The sequence below is a fragment of the Thalassophryne amazonica genome, chromosome 18 (assembly GCF_902500255.1).
Source record: "Thalassophryne amazonica chromosome 18, fThaAma1.1, whole genome shotgun sequence".
NCBI classification, from domain to species: domain Eukaryota; kingdom Metazoa; phylum Chordata; class Actinopteri; order Batrachoidiformes; family Batrachoididae; genus Thalassophryne; species Thalassophryne amazonica.
The window spans coordinates 71789816-71805725 of NC_047120.1; the positions used below are offsets into that span (position 1 = coordinate 71789816).

General features: G+C 41.4%; 1 protein-coding gene across 3 annotated transcripts in view; it reads right to left on the minus strand.

Annotated features, from left to right (window-relative positions):
• Positions 1-15910, minus strand: part of LOC117530729 (zinc transporter ZIP11-like) — a 184936-nt gene that overhangs the window by 32293 nt on the left and 136733 nt on the right. For 2 of the 3 annotated variants that reach the window (XM_034193628.1, XM_034193627.1), the window contains exon 5: positions 15732-15852. In XM_034193628.1, coding sequence (XP_034049519.1) covers positions 15732-15852 — 121 coding nt within the window. The remainder of the gene's footprint in view (positions 1-15731; positions 15853-15910) is intronic. The other variant, XM_034193629.1, reaches the window with a different exon arrangement.

Here is a 15910-nt window from a genome sequence, read left to right on the forward strand (position 1 = left end):
TCTGTCAGTTTTTTTTTTTTTATGTGTCTACAGCTGACCCAGTGGAATTAGTGTGTCAGTATTAATGAAGACCCAGAGTCTGTCATCAGTGTTTTCTTTCTGGACCCTGTAACACCACATCACACGTGAGTGTGCACACGTGTCGAGAGACACTCAGCTTGTGTAACCGTACACACACACACACACACACACACACACACACAGAGAAGACTACAAATACAAAAAAACAAAAAAAACTATAGTTTAAAACAAATGGCAACAAATCCACATTCATATACCACACATTTCAGAGAACCAATGGGAACTGGGAGTTCTTTATCTTCTGTGATGGCTCAGAGAGAAGTGACAGCTGTTTCACAGTAAGAGGCCTTTCAATTCTCAGACACTGAAAACAGCCCCAAGTAATCAGACATCTTCAGATTAAAGAGAGAGAGAGAGAGAGAGAGAGAGAGAGAGAGAGAGAGAGAGAGACCAATCACCAGTCAAAACATTAAAAGCAGAAAAAGAGCTCCAATCTCCAGAAGCCATTGTGTGGTTGAGGAGGACGTGTGTGTGTGTGTGTGTGTGTGTGTGTGTGTGTGTGTGTGTGTGTGTGTGTGTGTGTGTGTGTGTGTGTGTGTGTGTGTGTGTGTGTGATATGTGACTGCAGACTCACATGCAGTATTCAGTGCTTCCCATTTCAGGCAAAACAGGCTCCTTGCAAACCTCATTTGGAACTGCTTGGCATATTTTAACTACAGCCCGACCAACACATCAGTTGACCAAGAATATTGGCCAATGTGAGCCTTTCACAAACCAGAAACGTTTGTGAAAAGTTATTTTTCAAAGTTATTTTTGCCAATAGGAATATATTTTCCATATAAACATGGAGAAAATCATTACCTAGTTTCTCCAGCAGAAACTGCTCCAAAGACATCGTTTACAGTGCTGTCAAGCATGGATGGGAGCCCCATCATCCCTTGGTGGCATCCATCCCACTTTAGAGGGAGCAGCTCTCATTTCTAGAAATCTGGCCAATTTTTTTGGATCCTCCAAACTGTGACTGTCTAGCGTTGGGACCAGGAGGCAGAGCTGTGGTCTTATACACCTCTCTGCAGCTTCTCTCCCCCTGCCATCCCCCTATTACCCCATCCCCGTAGAGACGGTGCCTGCTCCCAGACCACCAATAACTAGCAAAAATCTATTTAAGCATAAAAATTCAAAAAGAAAAAATAATATAGCACCTTCAACTGCACCACAGACTAAAACAGTTAAATGTGGTCTATTAAACATTAGGTCTCTTTCTTCTAAGTCCCTTTGGTAAATGATATAATAATTGATCAACATATTGATTTATTCTGCCTAACAGAAACTTGGTTACAGCAGGATGAATATGTTAGTTTAAATGAGTCAACACCCCCGAGTCACACTAACTGTCAGAATGCTCGTAGCACGGGCCGAGGCGGAGGATTAGCAGCAATCTTCCATTCCAGCTTATTAATTAATCAAAAACCTAGACAGAGCTTTAATTCATTTGAAAGCTTGTCTCTTAGTCTTGTCCATCCAAATTGGAAGTCCCAAAAACCAGTTTTATTTATTATCTATCGTCCACCTGGTCGTTACTGTGAGTTTCTCTGTGAATTTTCAGACCTTTTGTCTGACTTAGTGCTTAGCTCAGATAAGATAATTATAGTGGGTGATTTTAACATCCACACAGATGCTGAGAATGACAGCCTCAACACTGCATTTAATCTATTATTAGACTCTATCGGCTTTGCTCAAAAAGTAAATGAGTCCACCCACCACTTTAATCATATTTTGGATCTTGTTCTGACTTATGGTATGGAAATAGAAGACTTAACAGTACTCCCTGAAAACTCCCTTCTGTCTGATCATTTTTTAATAACATTTACATTTACCCTGATGGACTACCCTGCAGTGGGGAATAAGTTTCATTACACTAGAAGTCTTTCAGAAAGCGCTGTAACTAGGTTTAAGGATATGATTCCTTCTTTATGTTCTCTAATGTCATATACCAACACAGAGCAGAGTAGCTACCTAAACTCTGTAAGGGAGCTAGAGTATCTCGTCAATAGTTTTACATCCTCATTGAAGACAACTTTGGATGCTGTAGCTCCTCTGAAAAAGAGAGCTTTAAATCAGAAGTGTCTGACTCCGTGGTATAACTCACAAACTCGTAGCTTAAAGCAGATAACCCGTAAGTTGGAGAGGAAATGGCGTCTCACTAATTTAGAAGATCTTCACTTAGCCTGGAAAAAGAGTTTGTTGCTCTATAAGAAAGCCCTCCGTGAAGCTAGGACATCTTTCTACTCATCACTAATTGAAGAAAATAAGAACAACCCCAGGTTTCTTTTCAGCACTGTAGCCAGGCTGACAAAGAGTCAGAGCTCTATTGAGCTGAGTATTCCATTAACTTTAACTAGTGATGACTTCATGACTTTCTTTGCTAACAAAATTTTGACTATTAGAGAAAAAATTACTCATAACCATCCCAAAGATGTATCGTTATCTTTGGCTGCTTTCAGTGATGCCGGTATTTGGTTAGACTCTTTCTCTCCGATTGTTCTGTCTGAGTTATTTTCATTAGTTACTTCATCCAAACCATCAACATGCTTATTAGACCCCATTCCTGCCAGGCTGCTCAAGGAAGTCCTACCATTATTTAATGCTTCAATCTTAAATATGATCAATCTATCTTTGTTAGTTGGTTATGTACCACAGGCCTTTAAGGTGGCAGTAATTAAACCATTACTTAAAAAGCCATCACTTGACCCAGCTATCTTAGCTAATTATAGGCCAATCTCCAACCTTCCTTTTCTCTCAAAGATTCTTGAGAGGGTAGTTGTAAAACAGCTAACTGATCACCTGCAGAGGAATGGTCTATTTGAAGAGTTTCAGTCAGGTTTTAGAATTCATCATAGTACAGAAACAGCATTAGTGAAGGTTACAAATGATCTTCTTATGGCTTCGGACAGTGGACTTATCTCTGTGCTTGTTCTGTTGGACCTCAGTGCTGCTTTTGATACTGTTGACCATAAAATTTTATTACAGAGATTAGAGCATGTCATAGGTATTAAAGGCACTGCGCTGCGGTGGTTTGAATCATATTTGTCTAATAGATTACAGTTTGTTCATGTAAATGGGGAATCTTCTTCACAGACTAAAGTTAATTATGGAGTTCCACAAGGTTCTGTGCTAGGACCAATTTTATTCACTTTATACATGCTTCCCTTAGGCAGTATTATTAGACGGTATTGCTTAAATTTTCATTGTTACGCAGATGATACCCAGCTTTATCTATCCATGAAGCCAGAGGATACACACCAATTAGCTAAACTGCAGGATTGTCTTACAGACATAAAGACATGGATGACCTCTAATTTCCTGCTTTTAAACTCAGATAAAACTGAAGTTATTGTACTTGGCCCCACAAATCTTAGAAGCATGGTGTCTAACCAGATCGTTACTCTGGATGGCATTTCCCTGATCTCTAGTAATACTGTGAGAAATCTTGGAGTTATTTTTGATCAGGATATGTCATTCAAAGCGCATATTAAACAAATATGTAGGACTGCCTTTTTGCATTTACGCAATATCTCTAAAATCAGAAAGGTCTTGTCTCAGAGTGATGCTGAAAAACTAATTCATGCATTTATTTCCTCTAGCCTGGACTATTATAATTCATTATTATCAGGTTGTCCTAAAAGTTCCCTAAAAAGCCTTCAGTTGGTTCAGAATGCTGCAGCTAGAGTACTGACGGGGACTAGCAGGAGAGAGCATATCTCACCCGTGTTGGCCTCTCTTCATTGGCTTCCTGTTAATTCTAGAATAGAATTTAAAATTCTTCTTCTTACTTATAAGGTTTTGAATAATCAGGTCCCATCCTATCTTAGGGACCTCGTAGTACCATATTACCCCATTAGAGCGCTTCGCTCTCAGACTGCGGGCTTACTTGTAGTTCCTAGGGTTTGTAAGAGTAGAATGGGAGGCAGAGCCTTCAGCTTTCAGGCTCCTCTCCTGTGGAACCAGCTCCCAATTCAGATCAGGGAGACAGATACCCTCTCTACTTTTAAGATTAGGCTTAAAACTTTCCTTTTCGCTAAGGCTTATAGTTAGGGCTGGATCGGGTGACCCTGGACCATCCCTTGGTTATGTTGCTTTAGACGTAGACTGTGGGGGGGTTCCCATGATGCACTGTTTCTTTCTTTTTTTGCTCCGTATGCATCACTCTGCATTTAATCATTAGTGATCGATCTCTGCCCCCCTCCACAGCATGTCTTTTTCCTGGTTCTTTCCCTCAGCCCCAACCAGTCTCAGCAGAAGACTGCCCCTCCCTGAGCCTGGTTCTGCTGGAGGTTTCTTCCTGTTAAAAGGGAGTTTTTCCTTCCCACTGTGGCCAAGTGCTTGCTCATAGGGGGTCGTTTTGACCGTTGGGGTTTTTCATGGTTATTGTATGGCCTTGCCTTGCAATATGGAGCGCCTTGGGGCAACTGTTTGTTGTGATTTGGCGCTATATAAGAAAAAAGTTGATTGATTGATTGATTGGTCACATTAGGTAGAAGAGGCGGAGGCAAAGTGACCAGCTGCAATCTATTTTCAATTAGAGTGGGTATTTTATAGCAACAAGAGACAAGTGGCTGCTATGCTGCCAAGTAGGCGGAGCTAAAACAGACGAGAGGTCTAATTAATGCAAGTGGTGAGCAATGCGAGTACCAATGTGAGTGAAGGCAGCACGATGACAGTGTGACGTGTTGGTTGGTTGTTGGTTATAGTCATAGCTATTTATAATAGTGTTCATGTTTAAACTGTAAAAACGTCAAGGCTCAATTATATTTCTTTTCATAAGCGTTTCATAATGAACAAGGACTGCAAACAGTCATATACGCGCCCTCGTTCTGTGCGACCTCCTACCCAGGCCAGTGCGTGCCCTTGTGTCCAGATGTGGGCATGTGCATACAGGAGCAACCACTCATCAATCAATTCAATCAATCAATTTTTTTTTATATAGCGCCAAATCACAACAAACAGTTGCCCCAAGGCGCCTTATATTGTAAGGCAAGGCCATACAATAATTATGTAAAACCCCAACGGTCAAAACGACCCCCTGTGAGCAAGCACTTGGCTACAGTGGGAAGGAAAAACTCCCTTTTAACAGGAAGAAACCTCCAGCAGAACCAGGCTCAGGGAGGGGCAGTCTTCTGCTGGGACTGGTTGGGGCTGAGGGAGAGAACCAGGAAAAAGACATGCTGTGGAGGGGAGCAGAGATCGATCACTAATGATTAAATGCAGAGTGGTGCATACAGAGCAAAAAGAGAAAGAAACAGTGCATCATGGGAACCCCCCAGCAGTCTACGTCTACAGCAGCATAACTAAGGGATGGTTCAGGGTCACCTGATCCAGCCCTAACTATAAGCTTTAGCAAAAAGGAAAGTTTTAAGCCTAATCTTAAAAGTAGAGAGGGTGTCTGTCTCCCTGATCTGAATTGGGAGCTGGTTCCACAGGAGAGGAGCCTGAAAGCTGAAGGCTCTGCCTCCCATTCTACTCTTACAAACCCTAGGAACTACAAGTAAGCCTGCAGTCTGAGAGCGAAGCGCTCTATTGGGGTGATATAGTACTACGAGGTCCCTAAGATAAGATGGGACCTGATTATTCAAAACCTTATAAGTAAGAAGAAGAATTTTAAATTCTATTCTAGAATTAACAGGAAGCCAATGAAGAGAGGCCAATATGGGTGAGATATGCTCTCTCCTTCTAGTCCCTGTCAGTACTCTAGCTGCAGCATTTTGAATTAACTGAAGGCTTTTTAGGGAACTTTTAGGACAACCTGATAATAATGAATTACAATAGTCACACAGTTAAAATTTTAAACAAATCACACAATGCATGAAGGAGTTATGAAATGCTGATTGTTCATCCACTAGGGGGCGCTCAGAGTACAAACAGAGGGGCCAGGTGTGTTAAGGGGCCAACCGTCATCACACATGTGAGGTTTCAAGTCAATCAGGCAAAACATGAAGGAGTTACCATGAATTGATGTTCCATGGCGAAGGGTCAAAATGGCGGCGCTATAGCGGCCACACACTTCCACATAGAGAAAAGATTTGAATAAACTTTGGTCAGTATCATCTCTGGATGCTGTGAAAGAAATTTGAAGTGCACTGGACAAAATCCCTAGGAGGAGTTCATTCAAATACAACGTGTGTAAATCACGCCAAAATGACAAGAAGATTCAAAATGGCTGACTTCCTGTTTGGAGTAGACCAATGGTGCAAGAGCCTTTTTTGTGCGTCTATGCAAGTCATACATGTGTAACAGTTTTCATCTCCCTACTCCAAAAAAACCCCTATGGGGAGGGTTTTTTGAAAGTTTCAAGGGGGCGCTATTGAGACATTTTGCCCCGCCCATGGGGGACGCACCTATGAATTGTAAGAGGTTGTCGTGCTTGACCTGTCTATCAATTTTCATGATGATATGACAAAAATAAAGCCGTCAATAGGAAGAAAGTACATTAATGGCGAAGGGGCGATATTCGGCACGCCGCCACACGGACGCCGTTACTCGTAACTTCACGCCGTTCATCGCCTACATTCACCAACTTGTTCTGCATGTTTTAGAAGTGGAAGGAAGTTGATGGGGTTAACTATGTGACATCAGTGCCTGTTTAAGTATAATGTTCCATGGCAAAGGGTCAAAATAGCGGCGCCATAGCGGCCACACCTTTAGACAGAGAAAAGCTTTCGATAACTTTTGATAATTATCTTCTCTGGATGCTGTGAATAAAATTTGAAGTGCATTGGCCAAAATCCCTCGGAGGAGTTCGTTCAAATACATGTGGAAATCATGCCAAAATGACAAGAAAATTCAAAATGGCCGACTTCCTGTTTGGAGTAGACCCATGGTGCAAGAGACTTTTTTGTATGTCTATGCAAGTCACATGTGTACCAATTTTCATCTCCCTACTCCAAAAAAAACCCCTATGGGGAGGATTTTTTGAATGTTTCAAGGGGGCGCTATTGAGGCATTTTGCCCCGCCCATGGGCGCCACCCCTATGAATTGTAAGAGGGTGTCATGCTTGACCTGTGTATCAATTTTCATGATGATATGACAAAATTAAAGCCGTCAAAAGGAAGAACGTAATTTCATATTACGTTCAATATTTGGCACGCCGCCACACGGACGCTGTTACTCGTAACTTCATGGCCTTCATCGCATACATTTACCAACTTGTTCTGCATGTTTCAGAAGTGGAATGAAGTTGATTGGGTTAACTATGTGACATCAGGACCTGTTAAAGTAAAAATAGGACATTTCCTGCTACCACCAGGGGGCGCTATGGCAAAGGTGGGAAGTCAATATATGCAGACGTTCAGGGCGGCACCCTCACCATGTCCAGCAAGTTTGAAGGATCTACGATTAAGTATGTGGGTGTGACAGCCGTTCGAAGTGAAACGGCGCCCTCCGAAAAGCTCGTTCGACGAGTTTGAATGATGAGTTCGTTCAAATGTAAGTAGTGGAAATGGCCAAAAATGGCAAAAATTACCTCAAAATCAAAAATTAAAATCAAAATGGCCGACTTCCTGTTGATATTTCACCATGATGGTAAGAGGCTTTTTTGTGCGTCCTTGCATGGTAAATATGTGTACCGAATTTCGTGAGGCTATGACAAAAAAACCCCAATGCGGAGGGGTTTTTGAAAATTTCTAGGGGGCGCTATTTCGCTGCGACCATGTGCGCGACCCCCAAAATATCAAAATTCGGATCCGACCAGACGACCTTGCAAAATTTGGTGAGTTTTTGAGCATGGGAAAAGGCCGAAATTTCAATTTAATTTTGCGCATAATAATAATAATAATAATAATAATAAAAAGCGCAATTACAAAAGGGTCCTCATAGGACTTTTTCCTACTCAGGCCCTAATAATAATAATAATAATCAGCGCAATTACAATAGGGTCCTCGTAGCACTTTTCCTACTCGGGCCATAATAACAAATAATAATAATAATAATAATAATAATAATAATAATAAACAGCGCAATTACAATAGGGTCCTCGTAGGACTTTTTCCTACTCAGGCCCTAATAAATAATAATAATAAAAAACAGCGCAATTACAATAGTGTCCTTGTAGGACTTTTTCCTACTTGGGCCCTAATAATAATAAATAATAATAATAATAAAAAACAGCGCAATTACAATAGGGTCCTCGTAGGATTTTTTCCTATTCGGGCCCTAATAATAATAATAATAATAATAATAATAATAATAAAAACAGAGCAATTACAACAGGGTCCTCGTAGGACGTTGTCCTACTCGGGCACTAATAAACAGAGCAATTACAATAGGGTCCTCGTAGGACTTTTTCCTACTCGGGCCCTAATAATAATAATAATAATAATAAACAGCGCAATTATAATAGTGTCCTCGTAGGACTTTTTCCTACTCGGGCCCTAATAATAATAATAATAATAATAATAAATAATAATAATAATAATAAACAGCACAATTACAATAGGGTCCTCGTAGGACGTTGTCCTACTCGAGCCCTAATAATAATAAACAATAATAATAATAAACAGTGTAATTACAATAGGGTCCTCACAGCACTTTTTCCTACTCGGGCCCTAATAATAATAATAATAATATTAATAAACAGCCCAATTACAATAGGGTCGTCGTAGGATTTTTTTCCTATTTGGGCCCTAATAATAATAATAATAATAAAAACAGCACAATTACAATAGGGTCCTCGTAGGACATTGTCCTACTCGGCCCTAATAAACAGCGCAATTACAATAGGGTCCTCGTAGGACTTTTTCCTACTCGGGCCCTAAATATTAGGAATCACTGACATTTTTCATCAGGCATGAGAATGAGACATCCTGAGAAATCCAGAATGTCTGCCAGGGGTCTGAGGCCCACTGTACAGACAAATATATATATATATATACAAGGTCTGTCCATAAAGTATCGTACCTTTTTATTTTTTTCAAAAACTATATGGATTTCATTCATATGTTTTTACATCAGACATGCTTGAACCCTCGTGCGCATGCGTGAGTTTTGCCACGCCTGTCGGTGACGTCATTCGCCTGTGAGCACGCCTTGTGGAAGGAGTGGTCCCGCCCCCTCGTCGGATTTTCATTGTCTGGAAATGGCGGAATGAAAAGGACTTTTTTTCCATCAGAATTTTTTCAGAAGCTGTTAGAGACTGGCACCTGGAAACCATTCGAAAACTTTATCTGGCTTTCAGTGAAAATTTTACGGGCTTCACAGAGAATAAGGACTTTAACTACAGGTTTAAGGACCCCTTTAAAGGACGGTCGGTGCGCCGCGCTGCGAGCTGCGACGACGCGGCACAAACCACTGGATCATTTCTAAGCTGATGGCTCTGTGGATACGAGACCGTCGTGTGCTCTTTCTCTGGTTATCACAAGACCTGGACATCAGCCATTTTCCAGCAGATTTCACTTTTAACAAGAGATTTTGTCATGGAAAGCCGCGCGGAGGCTTCGCGCGTCACGACCGATTCGCTGATGAAGCGAGACAAAGGAACACCTCCGTTTCGGAGTGTTAGAGGACAAGTTGGGACATGTCTATCTCGGTTTTCAGTGCTTACCAGTTGAGTGAGTATAAAAGAACTTGTGGAGAGATAGACATGTCCCAACTTGTCCTCTAACACTCCGAAACGGAGGTGTTCCTTTGTCTCGCTTCATCAGCGAATCGGTCGTGACGCGCGAAGCCTCCGGTACGATACTTTATGGACAGACCTCGTATAATATATATATATATATATATATATACACACACGAGGTCTATTAGAAAAGTATCCGACCTTATTATTTTTTTCAAAAACCATAGGGATTTGAATCACGTGTGATTACATCAGACATGCTTGAACCCTCGTGGGCATGCAAGAGTTTTTTCACGCCTGTCGGTTACGTCATTCGCCTGTGGGCAGTCTTTGAGTGAGGAGTCGCCCACCCTCTTGTTGATTTTTTTCATTGTTTAGGAATGGCTCAGAGACTGTTGCTTTGTTTGATAAAAATTTTTCAAAAGCTGAAAGGCACAACTGAGTGGATACCATTCGATAAATTCAGCTGGTTTTCGGTAAACATTTTAACGGCTGATGAGTGATTTTGGTCTGGTAGTGTCGCTTTAAGGACGGCCCACGGCGCCTGACGGCGATCTGCGCTTCAAGGCGGCAGCGTCTCGCTGTTTCAAGTTGAAAACTTCCACATTTCAGGCTCTGTTGATCCAGTAAGTCGTCAGAGAACAGAGAACTTTCAGAAGAAGTCGGCATGAGGAGTTTATTCGGACATTCCATTGTTAACGGACATTTTGTAATGAAAGAACGTGCGGGCAGAGTCGCATGTCGGGTCGGACCCGACCGCGGGGGGTCGCGACAGGAAAAACACCTCCGTTGGAAACCTTAACAGACAAGTTGGAACATGCCCAAGCTGTTAAACAATCTCAGTTACTCACTTGTTGAAAGCCATCAAAAGCCGCCTGAATTTTACAAATGGTTTTCAACACTGAGGTGTTTTTCCTGTCGCGGCGCACACAGATTCACCGAGTCGTCACGGAAACGACTCGGCGAATTTGCGCGCACGTCTTTCATTACAAAATGTCCTTAAACAGTGGAATGCCCGCATAAAGTCCTCATGCCGGCCTCTTCTGAATCTTCTCTGTTCTCTCACGACGTCCTGGGTGAATTAAGCCTTAAATTAGGATGATTTCACCTTGAAACAGGCCGACGACGGCGCCTGGAAGCGCTGCACGACGTCCTGCTCCGTGGGAAGTCCTTACAGCGACAGAAACACCCCATAATCTCTCATCAGCCGTTAAACTTTTCACCGAAAACCAGCTTAATTTCTTGAATAGTGTCCACTCGGATATTACTCACAGGTCCAGAAAAAAGTTTGATAAAGCAACGCGCGCCGTCTGGAGCAGCGTGTGAAACAAAGGAATTCAGCCGAGAGGGCGGGACCACATCTCACTCAAGGCCTGCCCACAGGGAAATGACGTCACCGACGCGTGAAAAAACTCACGCATGCGCACGAGGGTTCAAGCATGATTGGTGTAATCGCACGTCATTCAAATCCATATAGTTTTTTTTATAAAACTGCCGGTTAGTTTTATAAGATACCTTGTATATATATATATATATATATATATATATATATATATATATATATATAGACACAAAGTCTTGTTTTGGTAGCCAAACAGACACTTGGAAAAAAAAAAAAAGAAAAACAAAATCACAAATATTTTATCAAGATTATCCTAAAAAAATATGGAATTCAGGAAAAGTCCTGAAAATTCCCATGTCTTTTCTATGTATGTATCGATCTATCAGCAGATATATCAGTTTCATAAAGTTTTTACTTCCTAATATTTGTATCAGCCCTAAAAAATCCATATCAGTCGGCTTCTAATTTTAACCAAAAGAAATCGGACTAGAATCCTAAAATCTGTATTTTATTCTTGAGTGTTAGCAGAATTGGAAACTGTGTCAATCTGAGAATTTCCCCTCAGCAACAAAAGCAGCTTGAGACCGATGCAGAGCGTCTACATGGGAACAAGAACTGTTGAATCTCAAGTTTAGTCAAAGATGAATGGGACTGCAACATTATTCTAGGTTTTCTGTGCTCTGTGCATGAAGAACGAACCGAAGAAAGGTTCAAACATACAGGAGTGGACAACCAACCCAGACAAAGTGCAGCTCTAATCAGGAAACAAGAACTCAACAATGGTGGAATTGTATCGTGAACACTCGCCTCCACCTGCAGCGTAACGGAGCATGAATTCACCCCGCCAGGTTTAAACCAATAAAACCAGCTTCTCCTCTGGTGGTTTCTGGTACTGTTGTTGAGCAGGCTGTGGCTGAACACCATTTACCATTTCTGAACTATCAGTCACTGAACTCTGCATGAGCAGATGCTGGAATGAGAGTTTTCTTGACGTTAGAGATGAAGTTGTGGGGGCGCCGCTCTCAAACCTGACTTATTTATACCAGAGCAACAAGCTGGCAGTTCAGCCTACCTTTAATAAGCACCTGGTTTACAACTCTGTGTGGTACTTCGAGGTACAGTGTGTTTTTTCTGATTCTGCACTTGTCCACACACAGCAGATTGGACACACCCACATTTCTTCACAGTCAAACAGAGTGATGAGGTCTTGAAGGATGCAATCTGCTTCATGGAAGCTCATTAGAAAACTGATCATTTACATTCAGCTCCTTGAGTTTGTTCCTTCACCTTTGTTGACAAAGAAACATGTTCTGACTTGAACTTCAGAGATGATGCTGTGGTCTTTGTGGAATCATTGGCTCTGACTAAGACTAAGATCCAGGCTTTCAATGACTTCCTGGACTTGGCCATCAGATGTGTATCTATGCAGTGAAAGTGTCAAACTTGTGGAGAGACTCCCTGATTTCAGCAGTGACCTACTTGTCTCTGGGTGTTTGATCTTATGGAGTCATGAGGTCCACGGACACAGAACTGTTTCATGATGGAGATACCTTTGCAGGAGAACAAACGTCGAAGTCTTTAGACCCCTGACACTTCCAATCTTGCACTATGGTTGCAAGACTTGGACTTAAACTAGTGAGGCAACGACTGGATGATTTCAGGTCAAGGTCTAGGTCTCTTTGAAGGAAAGACTAAGTCAAACAAATGGCTGCTTATGGAGATTTAGATGAGGTGTACTACTTGCATTATGAGGGGACATCAGCTGTGACACCATGGCCATGTGGAGCACTTCTCTGAGCACAACGTCATCTTGAGGAACCTCCATGAATGAACAAGTTCCAAGGGGATGACCATATTCCACCTGACTGTGGCAGATACATACTACTTTCAGGAGATGGTGATGGACAGGCTGTCTGAGTGGTAGCCATCCAGGACAGCTCTGCGGTTTGGTGGATGTGGTACCCAAGGTTGGGTAGGATTACTTTGAAATGTAATCCAAAAGTAATCAGATTACAAGTAATCCAAATGTATGTACATACATACATGTAATCCACATGTATTCTTTCAAAGTAATCCTACCCAACATTGGTGGTACCAATGCATCATCTCACAGCATCAGCAGACCTGACCTCTGCCACCTTCTACTGTGGGTCGGACAGCTTTCCATCTCTGACAGCAGTTGTATTTTTACCTGGAGAATGTCTGTAAGAGTCTGCAGTGAAGAGTTTGTGGTATTATTTATGTCTTTCAAACCACTGCCATGTGCTAAAACTACAAATCTGAAAGCTTTTTCTTGTCCTTTTTCAAAATTTAATCTCTTTTAATCTCCACCTGTGCAGTTCAGCACTTTCAGATGACAGTGAATCATCTTCCTATTTACAGCTTTTAGTTTCATTCTGCTGCTGAAAATAGACTAAACTGCTCCAGACGTGAGTCACAGTTTGGCCCTGAGGGCTACCGGTTCCCGTAGATCCAACGCCAGTCCAACACAGGTTCCACTTACAGACGGGTGGATTGGGGCAATGCAGAAGAAGTGTCTTTCACAAGGACACAGGCAGTGTGATTGGGAATCAAACCCAGGTTTCCACAGTGGAAGCCCAGCTCCTTATCCACTGAGCTTCCTGTTCCACATTTCATTTTATGGATGGTGTTTTTATTGTTGGTGTAAAAGGGCTTCATGACTATCAGCAGGCACAAAGTTTATGAGTAACCATAAAATCTGCTGAATTATTTTTAATTTCTGTCCAAAATGTTGCCAGCCAGACACGTGAGGCAACAACTTTGATTTAGTGCCAAGAAAACGTATTAGAAAAACATGACCGCAGAGCCGTTTCCTTTCCGTCTCCTCTCCTTCAGTGTTTGAGATGCTGTGTTTATTTTCAATTTTTGTCTTTTATTTATTTTGCATTTGGCTGTTGTAGGATTTTCCATCATTTTGCACTTGATGTTTTCATCCACTCCGAATCTCATGCTGTTGCTTTTTTTTCTTTCACTTGCTGCAGGATTTGTGCAGACTCACATGAGCACAAAATCACTTTTTTATGAAGCAAAGAAACAAAAAACTATAAATGAAGTGAATCAAAGCAAATGAGGTTCATGTGAACAATCAAAGGATCTTTGATGAGTGACTTAATGACTAAATGTGTTTTGTGTGTGTGTGTCAGATGCTGAAAGAAAAGGACAGAATCCACCCAGCAAAGGAAGCCCATGAACAGAATCTTGTATCTGCACACTTTGAAGACAAGAAGCATTTAAGGTACAGAAGGATGCATGATCTCTGTAATAGATGGAGACAAAGAAAACTAAAAAGAAGAGACAGAATAAGCCACCAGGGAAGCTCCACGCTGTAGAAATCCTTCAGGTTTTTTTTTTTTCTTTTTGTTCTTTTCTTGTCAATGCTGAATTAACGTCTGTTAGAAAACGGTGACAAATTTCTGGAAACTTTCCAGGAATTTTCCACTGGAAGCTAAGCTTGAGAACTGCAGAAACTCTGACCATTTTTTTTTAAATAATATGGAATATTCCTCCAAGTTGGAAACTTTTCATGGGAATTAACAGGAATTTGCAGACATTCATGGGAATTAACTGTAAATTTGGGGTGATTTATACACACAAATAATGATGTTTATCGCCTCATTGAATGGTTTGTTCCAGCTTTCACCTCATGAAATAATCGTTCCATTGAAAGAATGTAAAAACATTCATTATTTGTTTTATATAATGGCTAATATAGATCCTTGATATTTTATTCATTTATAAACGACAGAAAAGGGACTTACATATTGGCGTGCACGATGACGTGTGCGCGCATGCACGAGAACATGTGTGTGTGTGTGTGTGTGTGTGTGTGTGTGTGTGTGTGTGTGTGTGTGTGTGTGTGTGTGTGTGTGTGCAGAGTGCAATGGTACCAAACATATGGAACCAAATTTTCACTCTAAATGGAACCAAGCCGCACTCTAAATGCAATGCAACACAAATGGGATGAATTAATCCATGTCATGTGACATACAAAGCACCAATCAAATGACAAGGATCCACTCAGCCGTTATATAAAAACTGTTATCACATACGAACGGCATTGTGTTGTGTCAGAAGCAGAATGCATGCAAACATTCATTTATTCATTTTCTATACTCAGTTATTGCAATTAAGGGTTGTGGAGGAACTGGAGCCTGTCCCTGCATGCAAACATAAAAAAAAAAAAAAAAATTATATATATATATATATACATACATACATACATACACACACACACACACACACATATATATATATATATATATATATATGTGTGTGTATAAACATTTTTGACTTTGATTTTCTTTCATTGCGCAACAACAGCAAAACATGAATGCTGAGTAAGATATATTCCTGATTATCTGCACGGGGCGTGCAGGGGGCGTGGCCTCAGCAGCCCTGCAGTAAGTCGTATGTGTGCTGGATGTGTCAGATGAATGCTGAATTTGCATTTAACCAGGATTATGCAGCAACATGTTTATTTCCAACTACTTAACTCCCATGTTACAGTCCAACCTTCAGTTTTGCAAATTTCCCATTCATTCCTGTTTTCAGTCTCATATATTCCTGTTCATTCTCATGGAAAGTTTCCAACTTTGAAAACTCACAATCTTCTGCTGCAGCCCCAGTTCTAACAGATCAGATTGGAGCCTCTTGGCCGCTGGTTTTTTGTATGTTCCAGTGACTGTCTGATGATGTTTGATCCCCATGCTGATGCGGGTATATGAATGGCGGCTTGCCTGAGAAGGTCCCGGCTCTACCTATCCTGATGTTCATCTCCCCAGAGTCCACGAGCCAGGGAATCTCCGCTTTCTCTTTGGCCAGTTTGGGGTAAGATGGTAGGACCAAGGCACCCACACCCTTTGTAAAACACAGAAGGAGAGAGCGAGACACGGTCATTAGTAAGTAAGTAAGTAAA